Here is a 13,443-nt window from a genome sequence, read left to right as displayed (position 1 = left end):
TGAGCTCTGACTTGATTCTGCACAAACTGAATATCCTGTGGGAAAGAAAGTGCTGCTTGTCTTTGTCAGTGCTGACTTTCAGGACTCGCTGCTCACTGTGCAGGATATGACCCTTAAATGAATTTTATGAATGAGCTAAATGGATTGTAATTGATGACTTCACTTGAAAGTACAATGTGAAATCATGAAAACGAGCACAAGAAAACATTAAATTAAATCATACCAATCTGGTCCATTGGTGGAGAAAAGTCTGTCTCTCTTTACTTTCAGCTTTGCATTCAGGGAGTTTCTGCAAGCAGCAGCTAGTCTGTGTTGCTGGTGCTATGGTTATGAACTGAGGGAAAGAGCTTGGGCTGAGTCTGTGTGACCGCACGTGCCTGGGGGTGCTCAGCAAAACAGCCTGAGAACAGGCGCCTGCTGTATTTGAGAGCTGCCTGATCAGATGGGAGGGAGGAAATCATAAATCTAGGAAATTCATCTCATGCATTTCATCCCACCAGAAAGGCTGTCCCCTGGCCGCATTTCCACAAGCAGCTCAGTCTCAGTCTCAGGTGTGGGAGCACCCTCCCTGCTAACAGCAGCAAAACACATGGAAGGGAAAACATCTCTATACAGAGATGAGGAAATGCATGAAGTGATGCAGGTATTGCAGAGAGCTGCACAGAAGCTGATCTTCCACTGCTCTGGGCTGGATCTTTGGCTCTGCAAAGGGGCGGTGCAGGGCCCAGGGCTGGCCTCACTCGTGGTGTGACAAGCTCAGGCTCTGCAAAGCTGCTGTGAGGGCTGCTCAGATCACTGCAGCCACCCTGCTTGCATCCCTATGCTTAGATAAAAAAGAAAGCTCTTAACTGCTGTGTGTTGTCTCTTTGTTTTGCATAATCAAGTGTTGAAATCGTGATAAATGTTGACATCAAGTAGCCAGAAGTGCAGAATATAATTGTGTAAGGCCAATGAGGTCATGTGAAGTTTGTGCTCTGGCTAACATAATATGTAGAAATATTACTAACAATTAGCATAAGTATTGCCGTTTATTATAACTAATTTTACAACTAATTATTATAAGTAATAATTATTCTACTAGGATTTTTTTCCTGAGGGCTTTGTCATTCCTAATGTTTGAAAGTTGTAGATGTTGTAACTGAAACCCTAATTCTGTAATATTCTCTCAATGTGACTGTTGCATCCATGTGCATCTGTGTGACTCCATATACAGTTTTGTTCTTTTACATCTGTCTTACAACGTGCCCTTTTGCTAAATGCTCTGTAGGCATCAAAGCAGGCAAGAATGACACAGGACCCTCTAGGTAGCAGGGGAAGCAGAAGCAGCAAGCTATTAAGATCTTCCTGTTATTTCATTGATGATTTTGTAGGTGTCATCTTCTAATCTCATTTTAAAAAGACTGAATGTGCATTTGAATAATTCTGAGGAGAAAATTGCTAAGAAAAAAATATATATAATCCTACCATTTTGGTAGGAATAGGGTGAGTTATTATTGATTCACAGAGCACGACAAAACATCACTGCATGAATTAGCAAACAGCTGTTTCTAATTTGAGTTTAGAACTGTACACAGAGGAACTTGTTTTAGTGTTCACTCCTTTCATTTATAATGAATTTTAATTACCGCTACAGGTGAGAAAAATGTAGAAACAAGCTTGTATCTTGTGGAAGAAACAAAGGAGAGACAGATGCTAACAGATTTACAGTCTGTGATAAAAGGAATGTTTTGGTACACTTTACATGTAATTAGAGTGCAGCTGTTTTCAGTCCCAAGTCCATGATGCACAGCAGAATATAGTATCTGCTGCTTTTCCAAAGGGAGTAAAGAAAAACAGTGATTCAACTCTGAAAGCATTTAGTTTATTCCTAGATCTAACATAAAACTTTCTCCTCCAGCCCTATTATGCCATTTATCGAAGCATGAAATAACTTACTTAATGATATGTTAATTTTTTGTTACCAGCAAAATACAGACTGTTTGACATAAGGAAAAATAATGTTAAAAATAACATTTTATCATCTGCTCAGAATTATGGATCACCCTGTCGATGGTCATTACTGAGCCTTGATATCTCTGCTAATGGGAGACAAGGGCTCAGGCATGCATTACTCTGCCTTAACAAGTTTCTGTATATCAGCTAAGCTTCAATAGACATCTTTGTGTGTACTTTTAACTTGCAGTATAAAAAAGACTAATTAGATGTATCTTTGATCACTACAAAAAGGTTTAAACAAAGACAGCAAGGTTTAAACTGTCTATGTGTAACAGTTTATCTGTGGCACACATCCCAGCAAGTTTAGTGTTTGAAATTCTGCACTACATCTTGTGCTGATTTTGTATTCTAAATACAAAGTTACTCTCTGCATGAGAAGAAAAATCAGATTATATATACTTTCCATTGAGCCAGACGTCTTTCTTGCTTTTTAAAAAAATCACTATAAAATGAATTGCAGTACAAAGCTGAGAAAGTGGGAAAAGAGTCACTAACCTTTGGTAATTTAGTCCAACAAAAATGCTTACCTCATAAGCATGGGATTAGGTATAACTGAATTTTTCTCAAGTCAGGGATAATAATGAAAGCAATGCCTGTGGTGCCACTTACATTAGCACCTCTTAGCCTTTTATCCAATTTCATGTTTGCTTTGAACATTTTATACATAAATAAATATATATATATATATATATATATATATATGTAAAATAGCATAGTGCCTTAAAATACAGAACTCTGATCTGTTTGGTGAAGAAGCTGATATCACTAATGTGTGAAACTCTGTGTAGAGTTCTTCAGAGCAGTGTGGACTTCCCAGGCCTTCCTCCCTGCCTTGGTTAAGGGTGGGTTAAGCAGCTCTGGGGGACAGTTGCATGATATTTTTTGAGGAATAATTATAAATAAGTTGCAGAAATCCTCCTTCTCTCATTTAGTGAAGCGTGCTTGAGTGTGCAGTAGTGCTGGGTGTCAGTCACAGCCCAGCAGTGACAGTGCCATTCAGAGCTAGATGCAGTGTCAGTGTACAAGGACTTGCGTTGCCACAAGGGCTGGTGGGTCACAGTCCATTATTGCCTTCTGTGACACAATGAACAGAAATGTTCACTGAAGCTAACAAATTCATAAAAAATTGAGTTTGGAATATTATTGGTACTTCTAATTATTTCTTATAACTGTGAAGGAAATGTGCAGGAAAATGGGACTAAACACTCCAACAAGAAGCTGTCAGAGTGCACTGAAAATGTTGAGCTTAAAACATTTGCTATGTAAACTTGATTTGCATTCTTTCACACCAGCACTGCAGTGTAAATGAGCAGCGTATGCTATGTGAGGTTCTTACTATAATCCATTGTAATGATCTATCCCTGGCTTTAATACATAGTGCAGCAATGCAAAATTTGCTGTAACCAGTGCTGAGGATTTGTCAGTCCTCAATCCCAGTGTTTTATTCTCATAGTTAAGCATCTGCAATAATAATAATTATTGAAATTGATAGCATTTCTATTGGACTTTCCATCTGAGGATGTCTCAGGGTTTTCACAGCGATACAGAAGTAAGCCCTACAATTTGCCCTTGAGAAGCAGATGGCTTTTTGCTATTATGGAGATGAGGAACTGAAGCACAGTTCAGAAGCGTGTCTTATGATGCCAAGCTTGCAAGCTTGTTTTCAAAAGTTACTTTTTTGGGTGCAAGAATTCCATCAACTTTTAACACCTTAAAGCATTTTCAGTGCTTTGACCATCTTTAACTTGTGTATCATGGAGGGACTCAGAGAGAACCAGAAGTCTGAGCTTAAACAGCAATCCTTCCTTCAACAATTAATTTCAGGGTTTTGTGTTTGTTAATTTAAGTATTTCTCTTGTGTACTAGCTCTGTGCTAGAGGAATAAACCTGATAGAATAAGATCACATTCTAAATCTGACCTCCTTGGTTTATTGTCCCGTATGGAGATGCCTTCTGGGCTCAGGAGGGGAGTCTTAAAGATGTTCCTTTGGCCAGATCCTGGATTTTTCTGATGCCTGGGGCTGGTTGTGGAGGCTCTCTTGAGCTCCGTGGTGCTCAATCTGTGCTGGTGGCACTGGGAGGAACTGGCCTGCTGTGGTGCCCAGGCCACATTGCAGTGTGCCCGTGCTGTGCAGGGATCACAGAGGCCCTGGGGAAGAGCCCCCTGAGCTCCCCACGTGTAGGGGAGACAGACTGGGGGGATTTTTCAGTGGAGGGGGACCCAGTGATACTCTGTTGGTGAACAAGAGTTTTAGGCAAGGACAAATTTATTTTTTTTTTCAGGTCCAGGCCAGCAAATGTGATCTCTGTGTATGCGTTTTGTTCTTGAAAGGAAAAGGAACCAGCTGGGGGTAGCCTGGGTTTGTGCGCTTCCTGCCCAGGAATGTGGCCCCGAGGGCTGGGGGAGCTGGGGGAGCTCAGCTGGGGAGCTGAGCAAGAAAATGAAGCTCTGCTCAAAGTTCAGCAGTAGTGAGCTGTTTCCAGCTACCTGTGGGCAGGGACATGGGAAGGTGTTTGCAGGGATTGTGAAATTGTGTCTGGTTGATTATATTTCTATTAGCAAAATAACTCTGGAATAATAGATATATCAATGTCAGCAGTGTATGCTGAGATGGCAGTGCTGCTTACTCCTGGCAATCTGTGATGAGCCATTTGTCTCCCTTCTAAGAGAGACCACATCTTTTTAAAACTTCATTTTATTGTTTTAGCTTCATGAATATGTCTCTGAACTTGGCTTGTGTTATCTGGAAGATAAATAGAGAATGAAATATGATTTATACTACATTTTGGCCAAATTGTTCTTCTTAGAAGGAAAAATACATTTATTGAATGCATTGAGGCTGGAATTAGCTCCTCGCTGATGATGATAAATGCTTGCAGTCCTGTAAACGTGCTGAACATTAAGTTGCTAAATTACTGTACCACTTTGAGATTGATTATCAAGAATGGCCCTTTAAGCTTCATGACCTGCACATATATCCTGAGGACTACTGGCATCCTGAAGCTTCCTTAATGCTCTTTTTTTTCCTAATTAAACTTTTTATTGAATTTTCTTACCCTTTTAATACTTGTTTTGATTCTCTTATGCGCAAATGACAAAAGCCTTGCACCAGCCATGTGATTCTCTATTTTAGAACAGTCCCACTTTGCAGGATTAGCCATTTTAATGACTTTAATCTCCTTTTTGAAAGTGATTTTTCTCATTCTGCTACATTCCTTTGATTGCATTAATGTAGAATTATTATTCCAACCATCTTTGCCAGACATGTCATACCACATCTAAAATATATCTTCCCACTAAAATATTACTGTGTAAAATACCTTAGAATTTTCTCCTCAGTTCATTATAGGTCTTTTCTTCAATTTAATATGGCAAGTTAAAATTAACAGGGCCATTATTCATTCATCCCATAAAGAGATTAATGATAATGAGTTTTTCCTAATTTCTTCAGTTTAGGTGTTCAGTAATTTAGTATCTTGTTAGTAAGAAATCCAGGTAGGTTGTTTCTGGTGCCTAAAGTTTCTTGTAAAATTCTTTTTGATCTGTAAAAGTATGAGAAAATGCTGGAATAAAAAGAATCAAGAAATTAAACATGAAAATTGGTAAAAGGTCCAACCGAAGCTAACAAAATGAGACAATATTTGCATTCTATGTAAACACTTCCATTTTATGACAAATCCAGCTTTACAACCTGAGAAATGTTATTTTTCTAAAATCCAAATTATATTAGCAAATACTGTGTGCTTCACTCACAAATATTAATACCAGCTTTCTTTGATTTTGTTTTCTGAATAGCCCAATATGTTTGAAGAGCAGCGGCTGGAGGGGAACTGGCTCTATTTGAATGTTAGACTGTGTTTTGAGATAGATCTGTTCATTTCAGAGGAAAAAGAGACTTTCTAGAGATTTGTTCAGTTTGCGTGGTGGGCCAATGTAATGGTTGGCATACGTGCATATGGATGTAAAAAAGTTAAAGCAGTTGGCCCGGCCTGTGTTAGCCCTGGATTTGGCCCATGGCATCTCAGGTTTCCAGCCGAACAATGGAGCTTTATTCGGTGCAGGCGTTTGGAGAGCTCGGGCTTCTCTCGGCGCAGCCCTTCCTGTGTGCGCCGCCGCTCCGCGCACGGCACGAGCAGCCCGGCTGCGAGAGGGGGGAGATTTCAAATGCACGTGTTTCCACAAACATCTCTGCAAACAGACACGTAAAATTATTATAATTACAGCCAGTAAGCCCGAGGAGTAACTAGCAAATGCTGGGGTGTTTTTCCTCTTGTTGTTTTTCTCCTCTCTCCCCCTCTCCGCAGACAGCAGCAGCGGCACAAACGCAACATGTGCTGCCCTAGTTCAGGCCCAGCATCCCCCTCGTGCTCCCCTTTGTCTCCTCGCCCCTGGAGGAGCCCAGCTGGTGAGAGGAGGGAATTAGGCAGCCCTGAGCTACCGGCACCTCCCCGGGGCCCCTAATCCGGGGGGCGGGGGCCGGGGGCTCCCCGGGGGCTCCGCAAAGCTGTGCTGGCAGCGCGGTGGGCGGCGGAGGTGGCTTAAATTGGGAACATGAGGCTTTGTTGCAGCTGCAGAGACAGAGCCGTTCGTGGTCGGGGGAGTGAAGCCTGAGAAAAGTTTACATAAAAATCAGGAGCTCCTTGTCTGTGTTTTAGGCTTGGGCTCCGCCAGATTTGGAGGAGCTAGTTGAGCGCAAAGACCGTGAGCATCTTGGAAGCGCGGATGCTCGCTGAGAGTCGAGGTGCATTTCGGGAGCAGGAAGAAGCTCAGTTCTTGGTGTCCAGCATCGCTTTGGAGCAGGAGGTTTAGATAAACGGGGGAGCAGAGCTCTCTGGGGTGCAGAGAGCAGACGCCTGACGTGGAAAATAGACACCCCCATCATGCGGGAAAGTTGTTTGGGGTGTGCTTATTTGGTTTAGTTTTTTCCAAGGTCGCTGCTCTCTTTTTTTTTACCTGGGATGAAAAAGCAGGTGTTTGCCAGAGCAGACGGTGCTGGAGGAACTGCCTGGTACGGTGGTGATACCCTCATTAGCCGAGCTCTTCTTTGAGAGCTCCTCACCCTACTTGTGCCTTCACTGCTTGTGCCTTCGCCGGCTGGAGACTCTGCAGTTGGCAGGCACGAGGAGTGTGCGTGTGGCAGCCTACACACACAGCCGGGGATTTTTTTATTGGTTTATTTCGTAAAAACTGAAGTATTTAAAGCATTAAATGTTTTATAAGGACAGTGTATCTCGAGAATTGGCTCCTTTTTGGAATCTCCAAATGTTTGCATGGTCAGCACCTTCCATCATTTACAGGAACTTTATTTTTGCTTCCTTCTGTGGTTTAGTTTGATATCAGACTGGTGGCAGTTATGTTTCGTTCAATATCTCTGCATTTGTTGAAATTAGGATATTTGAGCTCACTTTCTTCTGTTTCTTGTTAACAATTCTGTTAATGAAAGCTGACAACATTTTATGTATTTTTCCTAAAATGACTGTAGGGCTGCTGGAGTTGGTGCTGTGTTTCTTTATGGTAATATGGTATTATAAAATATTTTTCAAAGCTTCATATTGAGTAAAGGAAATCGTTATTAAAACAGAGGCTGGGCCATTTTTAGTTTATCCCGAACTTGATTCTTTTGTGATGTCTAGAGATCTCCAGTGGTGATTTTTCTGGGCTTTAAAAAAATTTGTTTGATTTTGTAACAAGAGAGCAACATTACCTTTTATACAAGCAAACATGGTAATGGTGCACATCTCTTCTCTGATTTTCTTGAGCTCTCTCAAATCTGATGCTTTTATTTCACCTAGATGTTCAACTCTGCCTTTGAGCAGCCTTTCATTCTGTTACAGTTTTGAGACAGAACTGAAGGATTTTTTTAATGGAGACATTACTTAAAATCATCTTGATGTAGCATTTAACAGACCCACAAATTCACAGGTGATCACTTAACACTGTAGCTTTCTGAAGTGTTTGTATTGCTTCATTGCACATTGTGTTTCGCTTTCTTTATTCATTGTTTATTGCTTTACAGTACAGTGAGCAGGTGTTAAACCTGCTAAAGAAAAACGCTTTTTATTAACACTATGTGTTGGCATATTTGTGAATTATGTGTACAAATATATTTTTATTTCTCTTTCTCAAACCTCCTTTCAAATTCAAGAGGGTTTATTTGGGGTTTTTTTGAGTTGATTTTTTTTTTAATGCTGTAGTAGCAGAAGCCCATAGTGTTGTTGAGAGCTTTGTCCTTATTTCACAGATGCACTGGGAATTGTTTTTAATCTCCTTTCTGCTTTCCCATTACAGATGGTGATGACGACCCACAACTCTCTTGGGTGGCTTCATCTCCCTCCAGCAAAGATGTTGCATCACCCACTCAGATGATAGGAGATGGGTGTGATCTTGGCATCGGGGAGGAGGAAGGGGGGACTGGCCTGCCGTATCCCTGTCAGTTTTGTGATAAGTCCTTCATTCGCCTGAGCTACCTTAAAAGGCACGAGCAGATCCACAGTGACAAACTACCTTTCAAATGCACCTACTGTAGCCGGCTTTTTAAGCACAAGAGGAGTAGGGATCGCCACATAAAGCTTCACACAGGGGATAAAAAGTACCATTGCCACGAATGCGAGGCTGCATTCTCCCGCAGCGACCACCTCAAAATCCACCTGAAAACCCACAGCTCCAGCAAACCATTCAAGTGTACTGTGTGTAAACGTGGGTTTTCATCCACCAGCTCATTGCAGAGTCACATGCAAGCTCATAAAAAGAACAAGGAACATATGGCAAAGAATGAGAAAGAGGTGAAGAAGGATGATTTTATGTGTGATTACTGTGAAGAGACGTTCAGTCAGACTGAAGATTTGGAGAAGCACGTAATGACACGCCACCCACAGCTTTCCGAGAAGGCAGATTTGCAGTGTATTCATTGCCCTGAAGTATTTGTAGATGAAAACTTGCTGCTCTCACACATTCATCAAGCCCATGCCAACAAGAAACACAAGTGCCCTATGTGCCCAGAGCAGTTTTCTTCAGTGGAGGAAGTCTATTGCCACTTGGACAGCCACAGACAGCCTGACTCCAGCAACCACAGCATCAGCCCTGACCCAGTCCTGGGGAGTGTGGCGTCCATGAGCAGCGCGACGCCAGACTCCAGCGCGTCGGTGGAAAGAGGTTCCACTCCAGATTCTACCTTAAAGCCTTTGAGAGGACAAAAGAAAACCAGGTCTGTTGACAGAGAGGATGGCCAGAACTGGTCTAAAGTTACTTACAGCTGTCCCTACTGCTCGAAGCGTGACTTCAACAGCCTTGCTGTTCTGGAGATCCATCTGAAGACCATTCATGCAGACAAACCTCAGCAAAGCCACACGTGCCAGATCTGCCTTGATTCCATGCCTACGCTGTACAACTTGAATGAACACGTGAGAAAAGTGCACAAAAACCATGCCTATCCCATGATGCAGTTTAGCAACATTTCTGCCTTTCATTGTAATTACTGCCCGGAGATGTTTGCAGATATCAATAGTTTGCAGGAGCACATCCGCATTACTCACTGCGGCCCAAACGCTACCCCTCAAGATGGCAACAATGCTTTCTTCTGTAACCAGTGCTCCATGGGCTTTCTGACCGAAGCTACCTTGACTGAGCACATCCAGCAGACTCACTGCAATGTAGGAAATTCAAAATTGGATTCCCCTGTCATTCAGCCAACACAGTCTTTTATGGAAGTTTATTCATGCCCTTATTGCACAAACTCCCCCATTTTTGGCTCCATCCTGAAGCTTACAAAGCATATTAAAGAAAACCACAAGAACATTCCTCTGGCACACAATAAGAAGTCAAAAGCTGAGCAGAGTCCAGTTTCTTCTGATGTTGAAGTCTCTTCCCCTAAAAGGCAGCGGCTTTCTGCAAGCGCAAACTCAGTGTCTAATGGTGAATACCCCTGTAATCAGTGTGATCTAAAGTTCTCAAATTTTGAAAGTTTTCAGACCCATTTAAAGTTGCATTTGGAGTTGCTGTTGAGGAAACAGTCTTGCCCTCAGTGTAAAGAAGACTTTGACTCCCAGGAGTCTCTTCTGCAACATCTCACTGTACACTACATGACAACTTCCACTCATTATGTATGTGAGAGCTGTGACAAACAGTTTTCTTCAGTGGATGATTTGCAGAAGCATTTGTTGGACATGCATACTTTTGTGTTGTATCACTGCACCCTTTGCCAAGAAGTTTTTGATTCCAAGGTATCTATCCAAGTGCATCTGGCAGTCAAGCATAGCAATGAAAAGAAGATGTATCGTTGCACAGCCTGTAACTGGGATTTTAGGAAGGAGGTGGATCTCCAGATCCATGTGAAGCATAGTCACTTGGGTAATCCATCAAAGTCTCACAAATGTATCTTCTGTGGTGAGACCTTCAGCACAGAGGTAGAACTGCAGTGCCACATCACAACCCACAGCAAAAAATACAACTGCAAGTTTTGTAGCAAAGCTTTTCATGCCATCATCTTGCTTGAAAAACACTTGCGGGAAAAACATTGTGTTTTTGATGCTAGCGCTGAGAATGGTACAGCTAATGGCATGACCCCAACAAATAAGAAGACAGAAGGGGCAGATATCCAGAACATGTTAATGAAGAATCCGGATACTTCCAACAGTCATGAAGCCAGTGAGGACGATGTGGATGCTTCTGAGCCCATGTATGGGTGTGACATTTGTGGGGCTGCCTACACTATGGAGGTCCTCTTGCAGAACCATCGTTTGAGAGATCATAACATCAGGCCTGGAGAGGATGACTGTTCTAGGAAGAAAGCAGAATTCATCAAAGGTAGCCACAAATGTAATATCTGCTCAAGGACCTTTTTCTCAGAAAATGGCCTGAGGGAGCACATGCAGACCCATCGAGGCCCAGCTAAGCACTACATGTGCCCCATCTGTGGGGAACGCTTCCCGTCACTCCTGACCCTGACGGAGCACAAAGTCACTCACAGCAAGAGTTTGGATACAGGGACATGTCGGATCTGCAAAATGCCACTGCAGAGCGAGGAGGAATTCATCGAGCACTGCCAGATGCATCCAGATCTCAGAAACTCCCTCACTGGGTTTCGCTGTGTTGTCTGCATGCAGACGGTCACCTCTACCCTGGAGCTGAAAATTCATGGGACGTTCCATATGCAGAAATTGGCAGGAAACTCTGCAACCTCATCACCTAATGGCCAGGCCTTGCAAAAACTCTACAAGTGTGCGCTGTGCTTGAAGGAGTTCCGCAATAAGCAGGACTTGGTAAAGTTGGATGTGAACGGCCTTCCCTATGGCCTGTGTGCTGGATGCATGACCAGGAGCACCAATGGACAGTCTTCCAGCTTGACTCCACAGGAGGTGAACGAGAGGCCGTGTGGCAGCCTGAGGTGTCCAGAGTGTAGTGTCAAATTTGAAAGTGCTGAAGACCTAGAGAGCCACATTCAGGTAGACCACCGAGACCTGACACCTGAGACCAGTGGCCAAAGGAAAGGTACCCAGACGTCCCCTGTTCCCAGAGTAAGTACAGCTGAACTTTAAATTATCTGAGGGATAAAATGTAGCTCTTCAATGTGAGAACTGATCTGATATTATTATTTTTTTTTTTGTCACTTTATCTAATCACTTGTGCTACTAAAAAAGCCCTCAGCAAAACAGGAGGAAGAGTAGAGTAATTCACATAGAACAATCAGAAGTTGCTCAGCCTCTCAGGCACCTTGATTCCTAGAAGCAGCATGTCAGATTTTTTTATCTCAAAACTGCCCTAGATTTACCAACAGAGAGCTGGGACTCTTGGGCAGTGGGGATTTGGTTTGTCCACGAATTCTGATTCTACTGAACTGGCAGATCTGGAAAAGCTGGGGTAGTTTAATGAAAAATGGAGATGCTGAGAACCCAAAACAATAAAAAAAATCTAATCTGTCATATTTGAGGAATGAGATTATTTCTTACCAGGAAAATAATAATGAACAGGAGGATATAGGAACTTGTGAGGGAAAATGTATTAAACTCCATTCTACCCCCCAACTTCTCACTTAAACCAAATCTCTGTGCTAAAGAGCTTGTCCCTAGGAATGTCTGTCAGAGTGAATGTTTTGAGGTTACTTGTAGGTCTGTATGCATTTGTGTGAGCTTGTTTGTGTGTGTGTATGATTTTAAAAGTGATTTTAAAAGAACCTCCTTCATGGCCCTTGAGTAGGGGCCAGTAGGGGATAAGTAGTTTCTTAGCAAATCTGGACATTGTCTAATGCAGATTACATAAAAGTGTGCTGTCCTTGACTTTTTGCAGATAGCCTGCTTTCCTATTTCTTAGCTTACAAGTTACTCAGGAACATGCAGATCCAAGTAAGGTTCCAGAAGCCTACTCAGGAGATTAATATCATTTGCAGTTTATAGTCTTTTTAAATTATTTGTTGACGTTTTGGTTCAAGAATGGGCCAAGTCAGTCCTTCCTCTGTCAGGAACAGATGGAATGAGAAGTGGATTTTGGAAATCTTCTCAGGAGACCAACAGCAGACACATCTGAGTATTGATATCATCTGACATTTTTAATTAAACATGATGGGGTGAGATTTTCAAAAGTATCTAAGGAAATTAGGCACCCAACTCCTAATGAATAATTCCAGCCATAGATGCCTGTTTATGTCAATCTGCTAATTAAAGCACCCACAAACACATCTTACTGAATTAAAAGCACCTGAAAATACCATCCATTCAACTAGAACACCAGGGGCTTGGTAAATAAGAGAGGGCCCTAAGTATGTCCTGAGGACATGGGCTGAGGTGCCTCCAAGGGAGCTGGGGCAGGTTGTTCCCTGGCAGGAATTTGGATCCCTGCTCCATGTGGGGCTGTGTGGGGCAGCAGTGTCCAGCTGAGCTGGGCTGGGCATGGCCATGCTGGAGCAGTGCCCCAGTCCAGCCTCCTAAGCCAATCCCACAGAAAGCTTGATTTCTTTTCTGGTCTTTTCTCCTTTGGTTAAACCGCTGCATATTGTTCCCTTTGGGTGTGACTAAGCCTCCAGGCACACAAAAATAATGTTGCAGAAGAATGAGCAATGGAAATATCCCACCTTTGGTGTGATACCTAGGTCTGGCTAGGTCATTGTTCTTCTTCCTCCTCAGGACTTTATTTTCTTCTACATTCTTGAAAAATACTTCTGTTCTCTTAGGTAGGACTAATTTGTATTTCTGCATCTCTGGAATTACCTTTCCCTTCCTTATCTGCTAGCAGAACACATTGCCATTTCCTGTCTTATCTCTTGCTTTAACTCTTTCTTTTCTGTGACAGCTTCCATACTTGTTATACTTGTTCTCTCAGGGGAAAATTTTAAGTTCTTCAATAAGGTAAATGCTTTGAATTTCATCCCATGGGGGAGTTCTGAGTTTCTTTGTAGAAGATAATGAAAAATCTGCATTTGTGATGATGGCAAATGGTACCTTACTGGTGTCTGTGGC

General features: G+C 42.4%; 1 protein-coding gene across 3 annotated transcripts in view; it reads left to right on the top strand.

Moving 5' to 3' along the window:
- ZNF423 (zinc finger protein 423) overlaps window positions 1–13,443 on the top strand; it is a 184,721-nt gene that overhangs the window by 79,255 nt on the left and 92,023 nt on the right. For all 3 annotated transcript variants that reach the window (XM_005426440.3, XM_031061466.1, XM_031061467.1), the window contains one exon: window positions 8,285–11,508. In XM_005426440.3, the coding sequence (XP_005426497.1) occupies window positions 8,285–11,508 (3,224 nt within the window). The remainder of the gene's footprint in view (window positions 1–8,284; window positions 11,509–13,443) is intronic.

Source organism: Geospiza fortis, unplaced genomic scaffold, assembly GCF_000277835.1.
Source record: "Geospiza fortis unplaced genomic scaffold, GeoFor_1.0 scaffold405, whole genome shotgun sequence".
Taxonomy (NCBI): Eukaryota; Metazoa; Chordata; class Aves; order Passeriformes; family Thraupidae; genus Geospiza; species Geospiza fortis.
The sequence above is the reverse complement of the archived record's forward strand: the minus strand, read 5'-3'. Positions and strand labels throughout refer to the sequence as shown.